This window comes from Acomys russatus, chromosome 4 (genome assembly GCF_903995435.1).
Source record: "Acomys russatus chromosome 4, mAcoRus1.1, whole genome shotgun sequence".
NCBI lineage: Eukaryota > Metazoa > Chordata > Mammalia > Rodentia > Muridae > Acomys > Acomys russatus.
In genome coordinates, this window is record NC_067140.1 from 22,670,069 (window position 1) to 22,692,451 (window position 22,383).

At 52.9% G+C, this 22,383-nt stretch overlaps 1 protein-coding gene across 2 annotated transcripts in view; it reads right to left on the reverse strand.

The window, feature by feature from the left end:
- Positions 1-322: 322 nt before the first annotated feature.
- The window catches only part of Pmepa1 (prostate transmembrane protein, androgen induced 1), a 50,921-nt gene continuing 28,860 nt past the window's right edge, over positions 323-22,383 (reverse strand). Inside the window, exons 1-4 of one of the 2 annotated variants that reach the window (XM_051143901.1) lie at positions 9,325-9,411; positions 8,020-8,174; positions 1,774-1,824; positions 323-1,534 (exon numbers count right to left, since the gene is read on the reverse strand). In XM_051143901.1, the coding sequence (XP_050999858.1) occupies positions 1,013-1,534; positions 1,774-1,824; positions 8,020-8,133 (687 nt within the window). In that variant the 5' untranslated portion in view covers positions 8,134-8,174; positions 9,325-9,411 and the 3' untranslated portion in view covers positions 323-1,012. Of the gene's footprint in view, positions 1,535-1,773; positions 1,825-8,019; positions 8,175-9,324; positions 9,412-22,383 lie in introns of those variants that run through there. The other variant, XM_051143900.1, reaches the window with a different exon arrangement.

A 22,383-nucleotide genomic window follows, 5' to 3' on the forward strand; every position in this document is an offset into this window, starting at 1 on the left:
CGGTCCTGACTCAGCTGTAACCCAGAGGGACACATGGGTCCCCTTTGGCAGGGAATGTGTAATTGTCCACAGCCTGTCTGAACAGAAACATCTATTGGCTGGCAGGCGCGTGGACCTGGGGGCCCCGGCCTTCCTGCATGGGGGGGGGGGGGAAGTGGGGAGTGAGGGGGGGGTATCTGCTTGCAGGTGCATGGACCTGGGGGGCCCAGCCTTCCTGCACAGGGGTGGGGGGCCTCTGAGACCCATGGGGACACCACCAATGCTCTGCTTAGACTGCAACTCTTGATATTTCTCCTTCAAGTCTCAACACACTCTCTAGAAGTTTCCATCAAACAAGCACTGATATATTATATTAAAAAATAGTGCAAAATCTCAACATTTATATAAATAGCTCTAAACCCCTGCTTTGTAGGTTTTTTTTTTCTTTACAAGGTAATACACACTTTCGGAGTTGGCACTCAAAAAATTGCCATTTTTTTTTTCTCTTCTAGTTCAGAAAACAACTTTTTTTTTTAATAGGCCTCTTCTAATACAAAAATACTCCTGCTCTCCCACATACAGTGTCTCTTATTTTATATATATTTATATATATAATATTGCAGATCTTAAACAAAGGTTTTTGTGCAAATATGTCTTTAAAGTTAAGTGAAACCATCATAAACAAAAGAAATTAAGCATTCACGCACGGAGCTCAACTAAGAACAATGGAGAAAAAAAAAAAGACTAGTGGATGATTTTTCTCTTTTGCCTTCAAGACACGGCTCAACAAAGAAACGTGGTTTTTTGTTTTGTTTTGTTTTTTTGTTTTGCAAGCTTTCTGAGCTTTTGCATTCAGACCACACAGAACATGTAAATATTTATACACAGGGAGGATAACTGACACATGCCATATGGCCTGCGTGCCCCCTACCTTCCTTCCTCTCTTCTCTTGTAAGAAGTGCAGAGTGTTTTTTTTTGTTGTTGTTTTTTGTTTTTTTGCGGTTTTGCCTACTGGTGCCCCTAGGCCCCACTCTTAGAGGGGGTGGCCTTTCTGTTTCTCTTTTTCCTTGTTCTCCAGGGGGGCAATGTGATGGTGATGGAGCCGGGTCCCCTCTAGCAGGGAGGGTGGCCCGTTACTTTGCTGGTGCTGGAAGGAGGACCCTGGGTAGTGACCGATGACCTCATTGTAGGTGGGAGGTGGCCCCTCCATGCGCCCACCACTGCTATAGCAGGTAGCGCTGATGCCCGAGTTACTGCTTGGGGGACAGGGGCCTCCCAGCATGGTGCTGTCCATAAGGTCGCTGTCGAAGATGGTCCGATTGGGGGGTGCACGCACAGACTCTCGGTTCAGTTCCAGCTGTTGCTCAGGGTCCCGTAGCTGGAGGGTGCAGGGGCCCTGGTAGGGTGGAGGCTCCTCCCCGTCAGACAGTGAGATGGTAGGTGGTAGGGCAATCTCATGCTGCAGGTAGGGGTACGTGGGCTGGAAACGGCTCCGCTGGACGAAGGGGGGCACAGCCAGGCGGTCAGTGGGCCGAGGTGGGGCATAGACCTGTGGCTGCAGGGGACAGAGTAGAGTCATGGAGGGAAGGCAGGCTCAGACTGGGTCCCCCAGACTCAGAGACTGAGCTGTGTGGGGTCAGGAGGGGCTGCCCCAGGTAAACCCCTGGAAACAGAGCTGGCTGGAGATGTTGCTGTGGAGGCTCCCCCGAGTCAGGGAATGTGTGTGATCCTGGACAAGGCCCAGCCACTGAGAGCAGGGGGTACCGCAGGAGGAAAGGTGGAATTTGGTCTTACCTCTGCCATTCCGCCTGACACTGTACTCTCTGAGGGCCAGAGGCATCCTTCCTGTAAGGTAGAAAGGGATATGGAGTCAGCAGTGGACACAGCTGGTGACATAAGTTTCCGCCTATCCCAGATGCAAACTTTTCACCCTGGAGTGAAGTCTTGGGCCTATCCATTTCTCGTCCTCCGCCCTTGCCACATCTGTGTGTGTGTCAAAGACATTGACTGGCTTTGTTGGCTCCTCCCTCAAGGCTCCTGCTGCTGTCCTGTCAGGCTTTCCAAAGCACATATCTGATCTCTCAAAGCCTACAGGCAGCTTCCCTGGGCACTAGAGCAGACCCCTAACTGGCTTATCAGGAAGCCCAGCATGGTCTACCTGCCTCCGCCTTCTCTGCCTTATCTGCTCGCTCTCTGTATGACCGTGCCCAAAATGTTTTACCTTTGACCTCACAGGTTTAGCACCTGAACATGTGGACACGTACACTTGGCTACAGAAGGCAGTGCATTTAATGTTGAGTCGTCACAATCAGCTGACCCCTCTCTCTCCCACAGAAGCCACGTCTGGCAGGTCTCAGCACACTAAGCGTGGCCACGGGGGCCTTTGGACTGGCCACTCCACCGCGGCCAGTTCCCTGTTGGTATTCAGTGCCCGTGTGCCAATAAACTTTATCGCTTAGAAACTCTGACATCTTTATCGATAAGCAGACATGCAGTCGCTTGTGGGATGACTGTCACTGAGGAGGATCATGTCCTCGGCTGTGGGGGTCCCAAGAGGAAAGCCAATTCTCCCAGGAAAGAGGGTTTCCTTGCTAGGGCCAGTGGCTCTGCGCTACCCTGAACGGCCCTAGTGTAGCCACAGGCCTGCCGAAAATCTGTGTTAATTTTGTCTTGTTATGTACCTACAGGAGCAATACACTTGGACATTCAAAGCCTGAAATTTGGTCAGGTACCAACATCCTGTCACCACAATCCAGGTAAAGAAAGACACATCCTCCCATCACTCTAAAATTGTTCTGGGCAGCCCTGGCTGTGAAGTTTGAAGAAGAAGTCTCGCCTGGTGCTGGAGCAGCCTGCAGTTCGCCCATTGGCCACTAGGCGGAGATTCTTCATCTGCAGGTGGAGATTATCTCTGCATAATGGCCCAGGCTGCCTTTAAATTATACAAGCCAGACCCACAGGTGTCTCCTGCCAGCTCTCCTGCTGTCCTCATCCCACCCACTGGAGCCTCCTTCAGTTCGCTCTCCCCTACACAGCCACCCAGTCTACCTTGCCTGGGCACTTCTGCCTGCTGGCCGGTGAAGGACTGAGCTGGCCTCCAGCCCTGCCTTGCAGGTAAGTCAAGTACACACTGGCTTCTGGAAGGGAGCCAGCTGGGCATGCAAAGAGCCTCAAACAGGCTTCATATGCTGCACCCCCCTGCCCCACTCCCCAGGGTCCTGCCTACTCTGGCTCTGCTCCCTCCTACAGGGCCCACTTCTTCCTACTCACACCCTCCCCCAAATCTGCTTAGACTCTTTAGCATCTAGCCCCACCCACCCACCACCACCCCAGCAAACCTCGAAGCCCTCACACGTGGTCCTTTGCCTAAAGCATGCACAACGCAGGCACCACTCCCCTGCCTCCGATCCCAGCTGTCCCAGTGAACATTTACTGTCAGTTTGACATGACCCAGAGACATATCCCAGAAGAGGGAATCTCAACTGAAGAACTGCCTGAATCAGACTGGCCTATTGCCGCCCACCCGCCCGTTGGGGAGATACTGTTTCCGCTGATGACTGATAAGGAAGGCTCAGCCCACTGTGGGCGGCACCACCCTTGGGCAGCCTGGCCTGAGCTACATAAGAAAGCCGGCTGAGCGTGAAGAGGACAAGCAACGCAACGCTCTGCCAGTTTCTGCCCCAGGTCCCCCTCTAACGTCCCTCAGTGATAAGCTGACCTGGAAGTGTAAGCTGGGTATAAATAACCCCTTCCTCACCGAAGCTGCCTTTGATCACGACGCTTTAGCACAGCCACGGGCAAGTGAACTACAACACTAGCCCTTCCCTTCCTACACACAGTCTCATCTTTGCTCAGAATAGCCAGGCTGCGTGCCTCATTCTCCCTGCAGAGCTGCAGCTGTGTCGGAAGGGACTACCACATCCCCTATGCCTAGTGTCTAGTGTGGTTCATAGCACGTGCTTAGGCTACAACGGCCTATCACTTAGCCTTCACTTAGTGTACCTTAGCCCTGGAGTTTCAGGCAGCCACTGTGGGGAGTGGAGGACAGGGATCAATCCTGTAGCCAATGCTGCCAGCCTCAGACGGCAGTGGGGACAGCCCCTCTCTCCCTTCATATGGCACTGTGTTCCTTGACCCTACTGACGATGTTGAGGCTCCTCCTTGCTCTGTCCACACTTCCTTGGGTGCTGGCCCCTGTCATGGGATCACTTCTCAGTTGCAATGCCGAGTTCACCATGGCTTCTCTATAGCCCCACCCTCTGGACCTCCTCCGAAGTAGGAGCCTGCCAACCATTTCCACAACATCAACTCTCCCCACAGCATGAGCTCTCACAGAATAACCAGAAACATTATACCAGAAAACAAAACAAAACACCTCCCCAAAAAGTATCTGCTTTGTTAAACCCTAATCCTCACAAACACTAACAGGCATGGTTGTATGCCAATAAAACTTTATTTATAAGCCCAGGCATACAGCCCTTGGGCCAGCCAAATTGTTGAGGCCTGATAATGCCCACCTGGCTTCAACTCCAGATTAGAGCTACTACTTGGGAAATCTCTTGCTTGGAAAATCCCTTCTGGCTGCTTCCAGACAGGGCTCTGCTTGTCCTCAACTCCACAGTGACAATCATTCCCTCCTCATGCACAAGTGGCCACCATCAAATTCTGTAAAGCAAACCTCTAGAGGTGGGAAGCTGGGAACCACCCTGTCCCAGGCTGAGAAAGGTCTGATGGATCCAGGCTCTGGCTCCCGTTCTGGCTAACCTGGGCATCTGGTTTTACTATGGTTTTGCCTTTGGCTTCAGAACTCGGACTCTTGGCAGGCTGTGTTCCCATGGGTACTAGAAGGCCTAGGCCAAGCGTTGATCCGAAGAAGATAAAGCATGACTCTATCCCAGGCCCTAGCTAAGCTCCTGGTCAGAGGTGACCTTGTTGACAGGCCATACTCCCCCAAGGAGCCACTGATGGGCAGTACAGCCAGTCCAACAGCAACAGTTGCAGACACAGGCTGTGAGGGGTGGACAGGAAGTCAAGGCAGGGACCAAGTGTCTGAACGAGCGCCTGAGGTTAGTGGATGCTTAGGAACAGGCATGTGGGTCCTTCCCTGACCTCCCGTCAATCACTTTTCTTACTGTTTATCACGGGGAAAATGTATCTCAGAGAGAGAGGGACAGAGAGAGAGAGAGAGACAGAGAGACAGAGAGAGAGAGAGAGACAGAGACAGAGACAGAGAGAGAGAGAGACATGAGAGGAGAGAGACAGAAAGATGAGAGACAGAGAGAGACAAGAGAGAGGAGAGAGACAGAGAGAGAGAGAGAGAGAGAGAGAGAGAGAGAGAGAGAGAGAGAGAGAGAGAGAGAAGCAAGGTGAGGGTGAGAGCTGGCTTTACCCTGCTCCTCCTGTTCCGGGTCTGGGGAGAGGTGATCTTCCCAAAGGCAGGTGTGCTGAGGTGGAACTGTGGCTTATTCATACACAGGTAGAGAACCCCCACCCCAGTTCCCAGAGACATCCAAAGCGCCAGGCCTGGATGGGCAGGTAAGCCTAGTGTGACACACTGAGCCCAGGCAGACAACAGCTGTATCTAGGTCTCTCTGGGAGGCCTCAAGGCCTGGAGACACCTCAGAACATGCTATGTTGGAAAGAGAGGGAGTCCCAGGGCAGCTGTCACCTCCTGCTCCAGGCCTCCCCTGGGCTCCCTGTTTATCCAGCCAGGTGGCACTGGGGAGACAGCGAAGGAGACGCTCTCTTTGAAGCTCAGTGTCTGGGGTGGAGGGCCAGAATCGTGTCTGTCTCAGCAGCTGAGCATAGGTGCCCATGTAGAAAAAGCTCTCCCGCTGCCATCTGTACCCAGAGCCTCTGTCTTTTCATCCACTCTTGGCTAACAACACCGGTGCCACAATGGGCAGTGAGACCTCCACACGACGACAGCACCCACGAGAGCTGTCTGGCCTCAGGCAAGTGCTCCACCTCTATGAGCCCTAGTTTCTTCTCTGTGAAGGAGTAAGCTGGTACTGTGTGGGGAACACTTGCCAGGTAGCTGGCAGTGCCTGTTGCTAGGTAACAGAGATAACAAATGAGCCAGGTGCGCCAGGGCATGGCAGGCAGGATTCCTACAAAGCAGGTGCCGGCTTTGCCCTCAGGATGTGTCTTGGGCTTCAGTCAGGAGTGCCTGTGCCTGTGTCACGGCTCTTGCCCTGATGAACTGGTGACGCACTGAAACTGAGCCTGACGCAAGCAGAGACGCCCAAACCTGCCAGGAACAGCTCTGCTTCTCGGGCCACGGCCAGCTCTATCTTGGCTTAGCCCTTATACTCTAGGTGCCTCTGCCAGCTTGGGACATCCCCCAAAACGGGGGGCACTGTGCCCAGTGTGCCCCTCCTCCTAGCCTCCCTGCACCTGCTGAGCCACGCTAGAGGTGGACTGCCTCCTAGGGCTGCACATGTGCTAGCTCCCTCCTGCCACTGCCTGCCTGTCGGGAGAGTGGCTTGCTATCCTGCATGGTGAGCCACAGAGAGACTATGCCTTCCTTCACCCTACTGAGGGCAGGATAGAGCTCCCCAAGGGGGCCTGATGTACAGTCAGGAGGGGCTAGTCCCACCTAGGCCTTGACTCTAGTATCCCGAGTTGGGTTCCCAGGAAGTCTCCAGCACTCGTAGTGCTAACCCATCAAAACATAAGCTTATAATGTCAACCGGGGAACCCTCTGGCGCATTGGTTCATCCTCAGGAACACAGACAGCAGTTTTACGTTCCTCAGGGGTACCAAGACCAGTTTTGCTCAAGGCTTTCATTTGCACGTTTGCTTGCACTAAGTTACTCTAGGTGACTGCCCTTGGGATGTAAATGACTTGGGACTAGTCACACAGTCTCACATAGGCTAACACGGGGCCCAGCACACATGGGAACACTTGCATCTTGGACTCTGAGGATGGCTGAGCCCCAGGACACTGAACTCCGATGCCAAGGCTAGCTGTATTTGGCCCTCCCTCCCTCTTGAGAGTGTCATGTCTCCAACTGTGAGGCTGGACCTCAGAGATGCTTACTCCCAAAGCCAGAAGCCCTCTGTGTGGAGGCCCTGCCTGTATGACTTCTTGTCACTCACAGTCTTAGGATGGAGCTCCTGCCTGTTGTCTCCTGTGTCCGGGCAGCTTGGGCACACAGGGAGCATTCAGCAGAGAGCTGGCGGGTGAGGCAGCTGGTGGATGAGGTTGCCTTCCAGCCAGAGATGGCTAGCTTACTATGTCAAGCCTGGATTACCCAGGAGGTGCCCTTGCTGGCTCATACACCTGAGGAGCCAGAAGAGACTTGGACCCTGGGAGAGGACTCCCCGGTGTCCTGTTGCTTCCAGGGCCTCCCAGGGCACGTGAACTACATGGCCCAAGTGCTGGTGGCATGTTGGCAAGAGGGTAGGACTGTCACTTCCTTCTATCTAGGTCACAGCCCAAGACTGGTGACATCTTTCCCACACCTCTGTCCTGGTGGGCACCGGGTCAAGCACCAGCTGCTGTCTCATTGCTTTGTCTCATGTAGCTTCTCAATGGCCTTAGGAGGCATGACATGCCACCGCATGCCCTAGCTGTCTCCCCTGAACTGCCCTCCCGACTCCCAGCTCCCCCAACGCGGTGCCCACTCAGCCTGTAGCAGTAGAGATTAGCATAGTGGGGCTCGTTGGAGAGGCTCCGCGGCGCCCACAGAGTCATACCTGAGGCCTGAGCTCCCTCTGGAAAGACAGCAGAAACTTCTCTGCTGCTGTTGTTGGGGGTGGGGGTGGGGGTGGGAAGCGCAGAGCCTGGCACACCCTCACTTCTGCCCTGAAAGTGCAAATTCCCAACTTTCCTACAGCTAAAACCTCAATGTGCCCCTGGGCCTCAGAGCATTGGTTCCTGTTCTGCTGACTGGGGGAGGGGCAGCAGGGGACTTGGTGGGGGGTGGGGGGGGGTGGAGGGAAAGCCACAGGCTTCCAGGCTGACTTGTCACCCATGTTCAGTCAGAGTGTAGTGTGGAGCTGGCAACCTGGGCTGCAGCCCCAACGGTCACTCACCGATGACAGTCCGTCATCTCTCCTCCTGGCCTGGCTGTGTCGGCTGATGAAGGAACGGGCTGACAGCTTGTAGTGGCTCAGCAGGCACGTAATCATCACCACCATCACCATCATCACGACCACAATGACCACTATCTGCACGAACTCCAGCTCCGCTGTGGGGCAGAGGGACACATGAGACTTCAGAGCCGGCCTCCAAAAGCTCCCACCTACAGAACCTACAGGGGTGGGTGGGGTGGGATGGGGTGGGGGTGGGGTGAGGGCCCAGCTCAGAGACCCTGACGGGGCCCAGCTCCAACCATGGACAGGCATGAAGACCCAGTCTCGGCCCTCAGAGATGCCAAGCATGGCTTGGCTCTCAGAAAGGAACTTGTGTTTTGTATCCCTGTGGCCAGGGTCCTTCCACCTGTGACTCCTGGAGAAGGGCAGTGGGGGAAGGAGGAGGGGGCTCACATGGGCTGGAGTGGGGTGTAGACAGAGGTAATACATGGCCATGCGTGTACGTAAGACCAGCCCAGTGCAGGGCTCTCCATTATCCTAACACTCACACACCCCAGCAAGCAATGTTTCAACTTTCCTACGCCCAAAACAACGGCCCAATTGATGTTCTACTCCCCAACCCTCACCCACACCAGCAATACTCAATCCTGCCTACCAACAACATTGCAACCCACCTGTATATCCCCAAAAGAACATCCCAGTACCCCTACACACCCCAACTCCCCAATAACATCCCAGTCCTCCTACACATCCCCCCAAACAGCCCAACACTCCAACCCTTCTTCATTCACCAAACAGCCTTGTGTCCCTATCTCAACACTCTCGCACACTAACACCCAAACCCTCCTATACACCCCAAAATAACAGCCCTACACCCCAGTGTTCTTCACATAACTTTCCAACCCTCCCACTCTGCAGAACAACAGCTTGAAGTACATACATCCTGTATACCCCAGCACCCTCATGTTGGGGCCAACACTCTTAAATCTCAAATACCCCAAAACCCTTCTACACCCCTCAAAACAGCCCCACCATTCCTACATATCTCAGCACTCCCACATGCACCCCTGAAACCACATCTCAATACTGACACCCCCCACAAATACCTCAGCAAGCAACAGGACAAACCTGGGACATACCTCAGACACCCCAGGAAACACAAGCCAACTCACAAGCACACACACAGACATACCACAAAAGCAAATGTGCACATGTGCGCAGGCGTGCGCACACACACACACATACACAGCCACACTGATAATGTATTAGAACATACACCTTACAGGCACAAAAGCTTAGACTCACCACACAGGGTTATGGTTAGAGGCCCCTCCTAGTGACAGACTCAGACAAAAGCCAGGTGCTGCACAGGTTGCAATTCTCATTTGTTTCAGTCTACACTCCCCCCCACACCCCCACAGGCGCCTCATTTTCGGTTTTGGTTTATTTCTCCCCTAGAAGCAGGAAAAGCCTTCGAGTGCTCGGAAGGGAAGGAACTATTTTGATACCGTGTAAGCGTGTAAGTGGGTGGTTCTGCTGACTCTGGGCGGCCAAGGCACAGCAGCTGGCTGCAGCTGGTGCCAGTAGAGACCCCAACAACAGGCAGGATGTCAGGGGCCATGCAGGGCACTGGATTAAGCAGGTAGAGGGACAGCAGCCCTGCCAGAGGTGGAGGGAGGCACAGTGTGATGAGCACTCCCAGGCCTGGGGGGAAGACCTGCTCACAGGACCCCCAAGGCCACAAGTTCAGTTGCAAGGTGGCTGACTCAGCTCTGTGCTTACCAGTGACAGGAACTCAGGAGGGCCTGAAAGCCACCATGGACCCAAACCTCAAACCCAAGCAGGACTGACCCTCTCTGGCTACCACCATGGTTTCCTCAGTGCCTTGAGCAGGACAGCACACCCAAGATGGGCACTTTACTGTGATGACTCGGCAGGAACTCACAGAGCCTCTCGCTCCCACCCCACTGTCCCAGGAGATCCCTCAGCTCCAGCCAGTCTCTGCAATACCCTCCTCTCCCGCTCCCCACAGGTCCCTCACACCACTGGGCCTCTGCGTGTACTACGGCCACACTCAGGCAGGGCCCACTATGCTACCAAAATCTCGGCCTGCAGGACTCATCTCCCACAGCAGAATGGCCCCATCAAGTCCTGTGAGCCGTGCAGTGTCCTTCCCCTGACATAAGCGCTTTCTCAGATGGGAGGATCACAATGTCCAAGGACCCAAGCGTGGGCTGCAGTTGGGAGTTTCTGAGCCAGGTCCACCTCACCCTGGAGGAGCCAGGCTGGGACAGCGCGGAAGTGATGAGCTACAGGGCTCTGTTGAGATTCACCTATGGGACCCCTTCTACTGGGCACTCAAGCACCATATATACAGAGCCTGAGTGGGGTCAGAGTGAGGCCGAGATGAGGTCGCTGCAGCCACGCTCACTCCCGTCTCCCCAGGAGAGGCGGGTCCAGGGCTGGACAGCTTGCCCTGAATGTGCCAGGCACTCAAGTCTGGCTGTCGGGAGCCAGGATAAAGCCCTGCATTCAAGGAACACAGGGCCGGCTTTGTGCAACACCCACACTCCTCCAAAGGGCCCGCAACTCCCTTCAGCTCAACTCTGCACTCCTCTCCCTGGCCTGAGACACCCCCTCTGGCTTTCTCTGGGGCTTCTGCCCACATCAGGCCTAAAGGGAAAAGGAGATGTAGGCGGCCTTTGTTCCTGTCCTCTGGCAGCCAGAGGGACTGACTGGAGAGGCTGCCACACTCCTCCTGAGGGTGGTCTGGGGCCCTGGGAAGGCTGGCAAGACAGGAGCTGAGGCAGCAGGGAATGACAGACGTTGACAGGATGTGGGGACAACAGGCAAGACTCCTGCAGGCCCAGATGCCGTTGACAAGTCTGGGTTCCTGTGTGCAGGAAGTGGGAGAATTGCTTCCCCCAAGTGAGGGGAGGAGTCTGTACACACAAATTTGGCAACGGGGTTCCACAACTACCAACTTTTGCAAGACAAAGGCCCAGAAAACTTATAAGCCAGGAAAAGGATTCAAAATGAGAAACAGACTCCACAGAGTTATATAGCAAAGGCTTTGTGTTAAACATGGCTGACCATTGACCAGGACAGGAAATGCCCACAGCACTGCTCCTGTAGGGGTCTGCAGGGTGCCCAACACCCACTGAAGCAGAGGAGGGTAGTATAGTAGCAAGAGAGGCTACAGAAGACTCCAGTACCTCCAAGGCAGACAGACACACAGACAACCTGGAGGACAGCTTCCTCCGTATTTCACACAGGCCAGGTACAGCTGGACCCACCCCTGCAAGGCTGGGCGGACAAGCAAAGCCAGGGTACAGACCACGTAGCCCGCAGCAGAGCTGAGAACGCACACTCTGGATTAAGGCTCTTTTGAGAAAATACAGGTTTAAAGTGAAGTGAAGCCAGGCTCACAGTTCATGTCTGGCATCCCCGTATCTGGGAGGGTAAGGCAGGAGAGCTGTTGCCAGGTCAAAGGGCAGCCTGATCTACACAATGGTCCATGAGGCAAGACCTTCTCAATAAATAAGGAGTCCAGTGACATCCTAGCAGTTATCAAACCTTTAGCCAGCGGTGTCGAGAAGGGAGCCGTTCTGTGTGGCAAGATGGGAGAGCGCCATGGTTGGTCCCTAGCGATGATGGCCATGAGAACCTGTCTCAGAACAACCCAAAGTGGGTGTAGCGGCACACACCTTAAAATGCCAGCACGGGGCAGAGCTTGCATTTGTGCCAAGGAGGTGGTAAGTCAGTTTCGGGCTGTTAAGGATAAGGTGACATCCTGTCAACGTCTTTTGGCGCCTGCTCTAGAGAACGCACTGGGTTTGAATCCCAAGCTGCCACTCCTTCCCTCTACAGATTGGGGTGTGTGTGCGCGTGCGTGCGTGTGTCAGGATGGACATGCTGCCCTGCCCCCAGGCCTCCAGTTAAGAGTGGAGTGCAATATGGGGCTGGAGGGCTGAGTAGATCCACCTGGCTCCCTCTAGCCTCGGTGAGGGTTTTCCTAGACCAGATCACCCCCCCCCCACACACACACACACAAAGCCTGTGCCTCAGGGGACGGCAGCAGCGTCCTCCTTGGTTAACAAGCAGCTTGCACCAGGCCCTGTCTGGCCTCCTGGCTGCAAACGGAGGAATTAGGAATTGGCACTGTCTGAAATTTATGAAAATCTAATCTCATTAGGCCTGCCTGGTGGAGACTCGGCGGGCGGCCTCACTGTCATTCTGAGGAGCCCTAGTCGCTGGGGTTCCGGCCACTCCATCAACACTCCTCCCCCACTGCCTCTGGTATTTGAATATGAACTGGCTCCCCCATGCCCTTGAATTCAAGTAAAATTAGACCAGACGTCAAAGTTATAACTTTGTCATCTCGGGTGCCATTTCAAACACCCCCGAGGGTGCATTTATTTCTTAGTGTAAGAACTTTTATGATTTTTTTTAAAAAATTGCTTTTCCTCTGAAGGATTGGGGAGCGAGCAGCAGGTGGTGCTGACGTTTCTGGTTTTCAGGACAGACAGACAGGCTTTCAGAGTGCTGCCAGCTTCTGCTAGGTACCTAGCTCTGGCCAGGTGACTTTGAATGACTAGGTGAGACTTCCCACGGCCCTGTATCTCCAGTCACTGCTACCCTGAAAGCAAAGGGAAGAGAGAGACCTGTCTCACGAGGGTTAGAAAGGGCCTTTCCATTTTTTGGTAGTTTTGTCTGTTTAAGGGTTTCATTTTGTTTTTATGTTTTCCTTTCATGACAGGGTGTCACTCAGGCTGTCTTGAAACTCACTCTGTAGACCAGGCTAGCCGCCAAACTCACAGAAATCACCCTACTTCTGTTTCCCAAGTGCTGGAGCCAAAGGCTATCCTATGCCCAGCTTGTTTTGAGGCAGGGTTTTGTTTTGTTTTGTTTTGTTTTTTGAAGATTTATTTGCTTTATTTATTGCATATGAGTGCAGCAGATCTCATTATAGATGGTTGTGAACCACCATGTGGTTGCAGGGAATTGAACTCAGGACCTCTGGAAGAGTAGGTGGTGCTCTTAACCACTGAGCCATCTCTCCAGCCCCTTGAAGCAGGTTTTTATGTAGCCAAGGCTAGCCTCAAACTCAATATACAGCCAAGGTTAGCTTTGAACTTCTGATAACCTGCCTCTACCTCCCACTGAGATGGCAGTCATGAAGCCAGGCATAGGGAATGAGGTCCATACCTCAAGGTCCCGGGGTTCTAATCCTAGCCCTATCACTTACTAGGCAGGGGGAAGTGGCAATCTCAGTAGATGATATTCAAAGATTGCTCTGGGAGTCACTCTCACATCAACTCCTCCCGACACCCGGCCCCAGGGCTCTGTCCTCTGATGACTGTTCCTCACGGCAGCCACCATGTCCCAGTCAGGACCCTCACTGCCTCTAGGAAAGTTTTGTTTGGGTTTTTGTTTTGTTTTTCTTTACACTCACATGCTTGTCCCCACAGTACTTCCTGGTCTTTGCTCCAGCACTAGCACCAGCACCAGCACCCGTGGAATTTTGCCCCTGGGGCACACTGTCCAAAACAGTCCTAGGATCCCATCCTTTAGTTTATTTCTGTAGCATTCATCCAGAATTCTCTATATGACCCAACAGTTCATGCCTTGCATCTGTCTCTAGGACACTGTTATGAGCCTATCTATGCTCTGTGGTGTCCCCAATATCCGGTAGACTACATACAACACACGTGTTCGATCAGCGCACACATCTTTTCTCTTGTGAAGGGGTTAGTGTGCCTCTGTGGGTTTGCAGAAGAGGTTGAAACCAACTGGGAACCACAGGACTCCTCAATAGCAATCAAAACAACACGCAAAGCATGGCCTTGGGGCCAGGGAACGCTGACAAGAGACCACCACATAGGACGAGCCCACTTTAGCTTGACTTACAAAGCTGAGGACCTGCGTCCAACCTGTGAAATGTCAGCCATGATAGGCTACACCTACAAACCCAGCACTTTATCCATGGGGTTCATCAGCCAGCTAACCAAAGAGCCACAGGTCCCTGAGAGAGACCCTGCCTCCAAAAACTCCTGAGAAACCATACCAGAGGCTGACCTCTGGCCTCTGTGCCTGTGCTTGCAACCTGTATGAACACACAAATATATTCCATTAAGAATAAAGGGCCGAATGTGGTGGCCCATGCTTGTAACCCCAGCCAGCCGGTACACAGGAGGCAGAGGCAGGTGGGAACTCTGTGAGTTCGAAGCCAGCCTGGTCTACAAAGTGAGTGCCAGTACAGCCAAGGCTACACAGAGAAATCCTGTCTCGGAAAAAATAAATAAACGTTGGACTTTTCTACACAGATCCTACTTTGAGGGGAACACAGGGAACAGCAGGTATATGCAAGATGACAACCATGAGGACCCAGAGCAAACTTTGTCCCACCCAGGAAAGGGGATGTCTCTTCCATAAGAACACTTCTGTATATGACAGTTACGAACGTATACAATTATTATATTTTTAGTAATATTTATAATAAAAAAAAACAAGGTGGAATTAAGAAACATGTCCATTTCCAGAGCAACCGAACTTGTAACAAGACCAGACACTCAGGAGGTTTCTCTGCTGAGACTATCACTCACCCATGTGTGACAAAGACTTTTGGGGGCACTGTCTGGGATTGGAGGTGGGGGCACAGGCTAGCCGCTGCACTGTGTACCCCCTCCTCGAGGCAGGGAGGGGCACTAGGCATTCCCCAGGTTCCATGAGACAGTCAGCTCACCATTTCCTTTAGGCCTTTCCTCTTTATGTGGAAGAGGAGGAGGACCCGTGGCCACACCCACATCAACAGCTGTGACAGCCAATGGCCCATGGTCTCTCCTCAACATCAGGACTCCAGAGACAAAGTTGCTCTCTCTGGGCCTTCACATACTTTGTAGCAATGAGGATGAGGAGGCCCCCCCCAGAGCACTTCTTCCCCACCATGTTTCTCATGGTCGGGGAACCCACCTGGCCTTCTCATAGCTCAGCACTGTTTACTCCATGTGCGTGCGTGTGTGCATGCGTGTGTGCGTGTCTGTGTATCCACCCACCCATTCATCCTCAGCCACCTATTCCCCCATTCATCCATGTTTGCATCTGTCTATCATCCAACCATCCATCTAGGCAGGGCCTCACCCATTCTCCATCCACCTTCTTCTCCTTGCTGGAATCGAGACTGACACTTTGGGCCCTAAGAAGCTCTGTTAGATCCGGGCACATCCCTGCACCTCCTTTCAAGGCTCAGTGTGCTCATCAAGCTTCCAGAGTTGACTGGAGAGCCCTGGACTACCCTTTCCCTGGCCAGGAACAGGGTCAGGCATACCCCCCCCAACTGTGCAGGCTCCACAGGGGTCTCCTCACTGGAGGAGGGACAGGCACTGTCTCAGCTCACTACCAGCACCAGCCGGTTTTGCGTGCTTCTCTCCTGGGTTGCTGCCTTGAGCTGGCTTGCAAAGGACTGCCAGGTGGGGGTGGGCCGGCTTCTCCCTGCTCATAGCAGAGAGAGAAACTGCAGACCACAGTTCCACCTCCAGGCTAAGCTGTTGTGGCCACACAGGAGGCCAGCACTGAGCACCACGCACTGAGCCTTCAGGCGCGTGCAGGGCCTGTGAAATACAGAGTCCCAGGAAGGTGACAGGCCTGTCTAATCACTTGAGAGCCTCGTGATTAAATGCTGCTTCAATAAGGTAAGGCAAAGCCGCACCTTTTATCTTCCTCGCTATTACCCAAATGGAAAGAACTAATGGGCCTTTTTTCTATTGTCACCAGCATCGAACATCTTTTAAACACCCGCTGTCAGCACAGTCAATCCTGTTCATGAGTTATTGGCAGGGCAGAGAGAATTCACAGTGAGAGAGCGCTTCCATCCATGTGACTGGGGATGTACCCAAAAGATATTTAAAATAAGTCAGATGGAGCCAGTGGTGAGAGGGCCCAGGACAGGAGCCTGTCTGCAGGTGGCAGTGTGAATGGCCACTGCTTTGGAAGGGCGCGCTGGTAGTGACTTAAAATCAAGCGTGCTGCTGGGCGAGGTGACTGCATGCCTGCAATCCTGGCACTCTGGGAGGCAGAGGCAGGAGGATCTTTGTGAGTTTGAGGCCAGCCTAGGTCTACAGAACCTAGGCCAGGCCAGCCAAGGCTACATAGAGAAACCCTGTTTTGAAAAAAAATTTAAAAAACCAAGCATGCTGGTAACCTTTCAACCCTGCAATTCTAACTTCCAGAGTTGCATGTGACAGATTTAACATTAGCGTGCCCTGCTGATAGCATACATGGGTGTGTGGGGGTGGGGTGAGGTGGGGTGGGGGGAGTACCACTGCGTAGAGCATTTCTGAAATGGACAGCTAGACGTCCCAAAGTCACCCAAAAAACCTGACACACATCATTACAGGAGTCAGCGCTATCAAAAGACGATCTCTGTCACTCAGCCTTGGTGTGAGCAATGTCTGGGGCTCCGCAGTCCCCACTGTGGGACTGCCCTGTATATTTAAGGGTGCTCAGCAGGTTTCCTGGGCTGTACAGTCACCTCCTTTGTAGCATCTGGATGTCGTTCCAGATGTTTTCCTATGTGCCCTGGGCAAAGGTCACTCTGGCTGAGAGCTGCTGGCTCACAGGCCTGCTGCCAAGGGAAGGAGTCAGTTATGGTGGGACAGGAAGAAAGGGACACACAACAGAGACCCATTTCACAGAAAATGGAAAAAAGCAAAGAAACAACAACAACAAAACAAAAACCAAATTGAAAATGGTAGCGTCTGAAAGAACAAGACTGTATTTTTATCTTCTGTATTTCTCTGTTGTTTGCATTAGTGTATGCAGTACACACACCACACACACACACACACACACACACACACACACACGCTCACACATGAGTGCAAGTAATCTTGAATCTAGCTGTCCGATTTTTTATGTCAGGTCCTCATTCTTGCCTACTGAGCTATGTCTTAAGGCCTGTTGTTCGCCTTTTTAAGAGAAGTGTTCATTCAATATTTTTTTACCTTTTGAGACAGGGTCTCACTACATAGATCAGGCTGGCCTCAAACTTACAGAGACCCTGCCGGGCGTGGTGGCGCACGCCTTTAATCCCAGCACTCGGGAGGCAGAGGCAGGCAGATCGCTGTGAGTTCGAGGCCAGCCTGGTCTACAAAGTGAGTCCAGGATGGCCAAGGCTACACAGAGAAACCCTGTCTCAAAAAACCAAAAAAAAAAAAAAAAAAAAAAAACCTTACAGAGATCCACTTGCCTCCTAAATGCTGGGATTCAAGGCCTGGGCCACCATGCCCGTCTACGGTCATCATCTTAAAAAATCTCAATGACATACTCAAAAGACCCCTCGTACAACCTCCACGTCTGTTTGCATGTGAGGAGTTTTTGAGCGTTGGCCAACACCGCGCAGCACGCCCTTGCACCCTGGGAGGTGCCTGTGTTCCCTGGAAACCAGCATGTATTTCCCTCAATTACTTATCTTCAAGGGCCTGGTATTTCCCAACAGGAGTCAGGACTTCAGCACCCAGGAGAAGGGAAGTGAACTAGGGCTCTGTTTCCAAGGCTCTGGGACAAAAGGCTCAGCTCTGAAGCCGGGACACAATGCAGTGGGCATTGAGCCTCTTCTCAATGGCCCTTCATTCAGCATTAGGGGCCTCACTGACGCCTGCCGCGTGCTGAGGAGCCAAGGGTCAGCTGGGAGGAGTCTCAGAGCTCGCCTGGGGAACCAGGGACCCGGGGACAGGGACTGCTCTGTCTTTCAGGCCCAGGGAGGGGTGGCCATTATGCTTGGCCCTGCCTGGGACAGAAGAGAGAGGCTGGGATGGGGGGCAATGAGAGCCTGCCTGTGTCCTAAGCCTAGGTCAAGTGCCTGATATTGCAGTGTGCAGGCTCCTTCTCTGTGCCTTAGTTTCCACTTTGGGAAAAGCAGAAATTCCCAAGCTGCTTCTCTGTGAGGCTGCGGTGCTGATGGAGTCAACAAGTATATAAAGTGCAATGTGGGCAGCTCCACAGTTAAGGTTACGAACAGTGCTGCTCTCACAGGGGACCCCAAGTTCCATTCCCAGTACCCACTTAGGCCGGCTCACAACTACCTGTAACTCCAGCTCCAGGGGACCTGACATCCTCTCCTGATCCCCCAGGGTATTCATACACATATACACAGACATACACACACAGAGGGAGGAACCAACCTCTTTTAAGTACAAGGAACGGAGCACATAAAGTCAGCTGCCCTCAGTGAGGACCACTGGGAAGGGAGGCCTAATATACCTGCCCAGTGTCTGCCCAGTGAGGGCAGACCCTTGAGGGCCACCATTTACCACACGTGACCTCTCTCGTGCAGCCAGAGCTACCCTTCCCTGCTGACCCTCTCGCCCTGTACTGGAAGCCATCTACCTCCCTGTTTTGTTTGTTTTCCTGGCAACTTTAAGCTCTTCCGTGAAGGACTTGGTTTTGCAAACACCACCTGATCCCACCTGCTAGGACGTCTAAGAAAATGGTTGAGTCAAGAGCGACAGCCTCTCGGCCTGTCTGGTAGACTCTGTCAGACGCAGCCCAGTCCAGAAGGCACCCACAGTTGACATGAGCATGGCCTCCTATCACCCCTCAAAGCCCAGCACCAAAGAGTTGCCACCTGTAACCACCAGGCTGCAAAACCAGACCATTGCAGAGAGACTCTCAGAGTTCCCTTGCCAGTCTCTCCTCGGCGTTGGTGGCTACAGTGGTGTTCATACAGCAAGGACGCTGGCAGTGTATCCACATGTGGCTAGGCAAGCAGCAAGGACCTCACAGGCCACACCCCTGTCCTAACTTGATGCTGCTGTTCTCTCTGTGCGAGCGTGACTGGCTGCCTCACCTTCAAGGGCTTGTTTTCCCCAATGTAGACACCTTCCACCCTTGACCCTCTTTTAGGAGAAAGTTTGATTACATTTCATTTATTCAGTGGCTGTGGCACAGTGCATGCCAGAGGACATCTGCAGTAGTTCCTGGGAAGTTCTTGGGAAGAAAGGACGTGATCCCGCTTCTGGTCTCCATAGCACTGCATGCAAATAAAGCAATGCCTACGCATAGGCAGAATACTCACACATAAAAAATAAAGGCAAGCATTTTAAAATTTAACACAATACAACCCAATCTGATATATGCTGAAGAATGGTGGTAAGGAAGTAGTAAAAGACTTGGTTTTCTATAATTAAGCTAAAGTCTTTGTTTTCCCATAATTAAGCCATCCTCTTTCAATCAGAGCAGAAAACAGCTATGTTCAGCAAAGCACTGCAATCCATGACATACGAAATAGTCTCAGATCTGAGCTGAGGCACTTTGAGGCAGCGTCTGTCCACTGGCGACATGTGGTGTGTGATGGCATGCCCGGTGCAAAGAGCACATGTTCCGTGTTTGGAGTCACGGCTGGGGTAAGGCTGAGCGAGGCAACGCAGACCAGCAACCGTGAGCAACACCTGAGACTTATTACAACTTGACGGCGTTACATTTTGCTTTTTCAGTGCATTTGGAAACCTGTGCCCATGGCCAGATTCTTCACAACCCCCAAATCCAGTTATGCAGCCCCAGATGGGGTGACGGCCCACAGTTTACAAAGCTGGGGCTTCCCAGCCTCCAGACCCCACGACCAAATGGTGCTACCCTCATTCAGTAGGCGTGAGAATCCCACAGGAAAACAACAACAACAACAACAACAAAAAGAAAACACAAAAAAAAAAAAAAATGGATTGCACGCTGCCTCGCTCACCAGAAATCTACAGGACACAGCTTATTGCTGGAAAAGGAGATCGAGGATTGCCATACAATCCTTCATCTTTCTAACATTTGTACACGTGTGTCCACCCCCTGCCTCAGTGTGCAACTTTATTTGGAGCTTCTAGTGTTCTGGGGGAGGGGGGGCGGGCCCTGATCTATCTAACAGGCTTAGCACCTTCACAGAGATCCCAGGGGACTCAGCTCTTCTTTCTTTGCCTCTCCTCATCTGTGCACACCACAGAAGTAAGGATATAGGTATAGAACAAGCCAGAAGGCAGCCCTCGCCTAGCCCCAATGTGCCAGTGTCCCAGTTGTAAGCGCCTCTGTTCCCAATAGCTCAAGAAGATACTTGTCTGCTGTCTGAGTCACACAGTCCCCTGGGTATTGCTCTAGTGGCCCGAGGTGACTGGTACACTGTACAGACAGAAAGTCAGCCTTCGGCTGAGCTGCGGGTGTAGGAGTCTCCACACCGGGAGGTGGACTGATGCAAGTTAGTGGCTCCTCTTGGGGACAGGGGATGTCAGCAACCCACTTCCTGCATGCATGGACACAAAGAACTATGTCACATGAGAGACTTTTTGCTCTTGACGGGTCTTACCTTGGAGCCCTGACTGTGCCACAGACTCATCTGAGTTGCGCTGACCTGCTGCCAGGCCCCAGAGCATGGTGACTCAAAGTTTCGAGCCCCCACCCCCCACCCCCAGAATGCCCCACTTCTGCTTAGACTTATTTGGACATATAGTCAGTGATCTAGAATCTTTTTACAGCTACTGACAACATGCAGAGTCGAACAGGCAGGTGCAGGGGGGCACTGTCATTTCACAATTGTCCCTGCAGCTCTCTCCAGGGCAGGCCTTTAAGTCAGACTTAAAGATCTATAGTGATTTGTTCTGAGTCACACGGTTTAATGGTTAAGGATGGACATCTCCTCCACAGGGGACACAGGGACCCGGTGATGCAGGCAGATGCTCTATAGGTGTGTAAGACAAGGCATATTGGTGCCTGCAGGAAGTGGCCTCAGTGATAACTCGCAGGACAGCCTCTCCCCTGGCTTTCCTACCTCAGTCTCTAGAAGCAGCAGCCGGAGGGCAGAGGCCCAAGTCCAAGGGGCTTATGGCAATGAAAGGCCAGATCCTGGTGACACATGTCCTCTTGATAACCTGCTGAGCCAGTCTGAGGAAGAGCCTGGGGCCTAGATTAGCCCTTTCAGGCTGTTTGGCAGTTATGTAAGCAGGGTCCCCTGGAAAAAGTGTTCCAGCTAGCAATCAAGGAAGAGTGGTGCTACATACAGGAAGGGGCATGGCTGGGCTGGTGGCCTCAGATACCAGCCACAGATCACATGGGAGGGTTTCCGGAGTCTGTGGGTCCGTCCCTCCCTCCCAGAGGCTGCTCTGCCCGCTTAGCTCTGTCTGGCCCCGTGGGGCCCTCCCCAACACCTCCAACTGTCTATGTCGCTTCCTGTTCCTTTCCACTCACTGTGCAAAGCAAACCCCAAGGAGGCAGTGCAGTTCCCCAGCTGCCCCAACTGAGCGTCCTAGAGCAGGCTCTTTCTTCTAGCCCCAACTGCTGCTTCCTTTCCAGGGAACCCCCTAAGTAAAAAGCCTCCATCCCAGGAAGGGCAAGGAAGGCTCTGATAGCATCACCAAGGAAAGCTGGGAAGCCTCAGAGAAGCCTTGCTTCTGAGCTCTGAGACTGTGGGGGGAGGGGGCAGTGAGCAGTGCTAGCAGGTGGCCCAGCTCTGGGTTCAAATGCAGAAATGGTACCACCCACCCCCAGGAACTGTGGGTAGCCACTGAATGGCTTGACTGGCCCAGAGAGGGCATAATGTGACAAAGATGTCAGACACATGTTTATAAATGACCTGCTGTGGCTGGTACAGGCAAATGCAGGTAAACGGAAAGCAAGGAAGAAAAAGTGACAGAAACCAAGAACTAAAGCATTCCATCTCAGGACAGACCCACAGGGGCCCAGCAGTGGCCGCAAATGTTGAGGCAGCCCTTCCTGAACTCAGGACTCAGAGCTGTTCATCCAATTACAATCACCCTATGCCCTAGTCATGGCTTAGGGATCAGGAGGGCCGAGGCCACAGAGACCCTGTGATCAACCCTCACAGGGTTTATCTACAAGTCATCCTGCTTTCTCTGTTGCACCTCCCACTTCCTGCTCCCCCCCCCCCCCTTACCCCCCCCCCCCGCACTGTTCTGACACCAGCACTACAGGGGTTTGTTGATGACTCCTCAGAGCACAGTTAAAACTCTGCAAGGCAGCCAGGCATGGTGGCACACGCCTTTAATCCCAGCACTCGGGAGGCAGAGGCAGGTGGATCGCTGTGAGTTCAAGGCCAGCCTGGTCTACAAAGTGAGTCCAGGATGGCCAAGGCTACACAGAGAAACCCTGTCTCGAAAAACCAAAAAAAAAACAAAAACAAACAAACAAACAAAAAACTCTGCAAGGCTTGCCTCTTTCCTCTCGCTGCACTTCTCAGATCCTCTACTGCTTGCATTTTCCAGCCCTCATAGCGTGGTCGTTGTCCTGACCCCCCAGAGGCCTTTATATGTGGTTTTGCCTGCTAAGAGCACCCTCACCAGGTCTCTCATCCCAGCTACATCTCACCCCTCT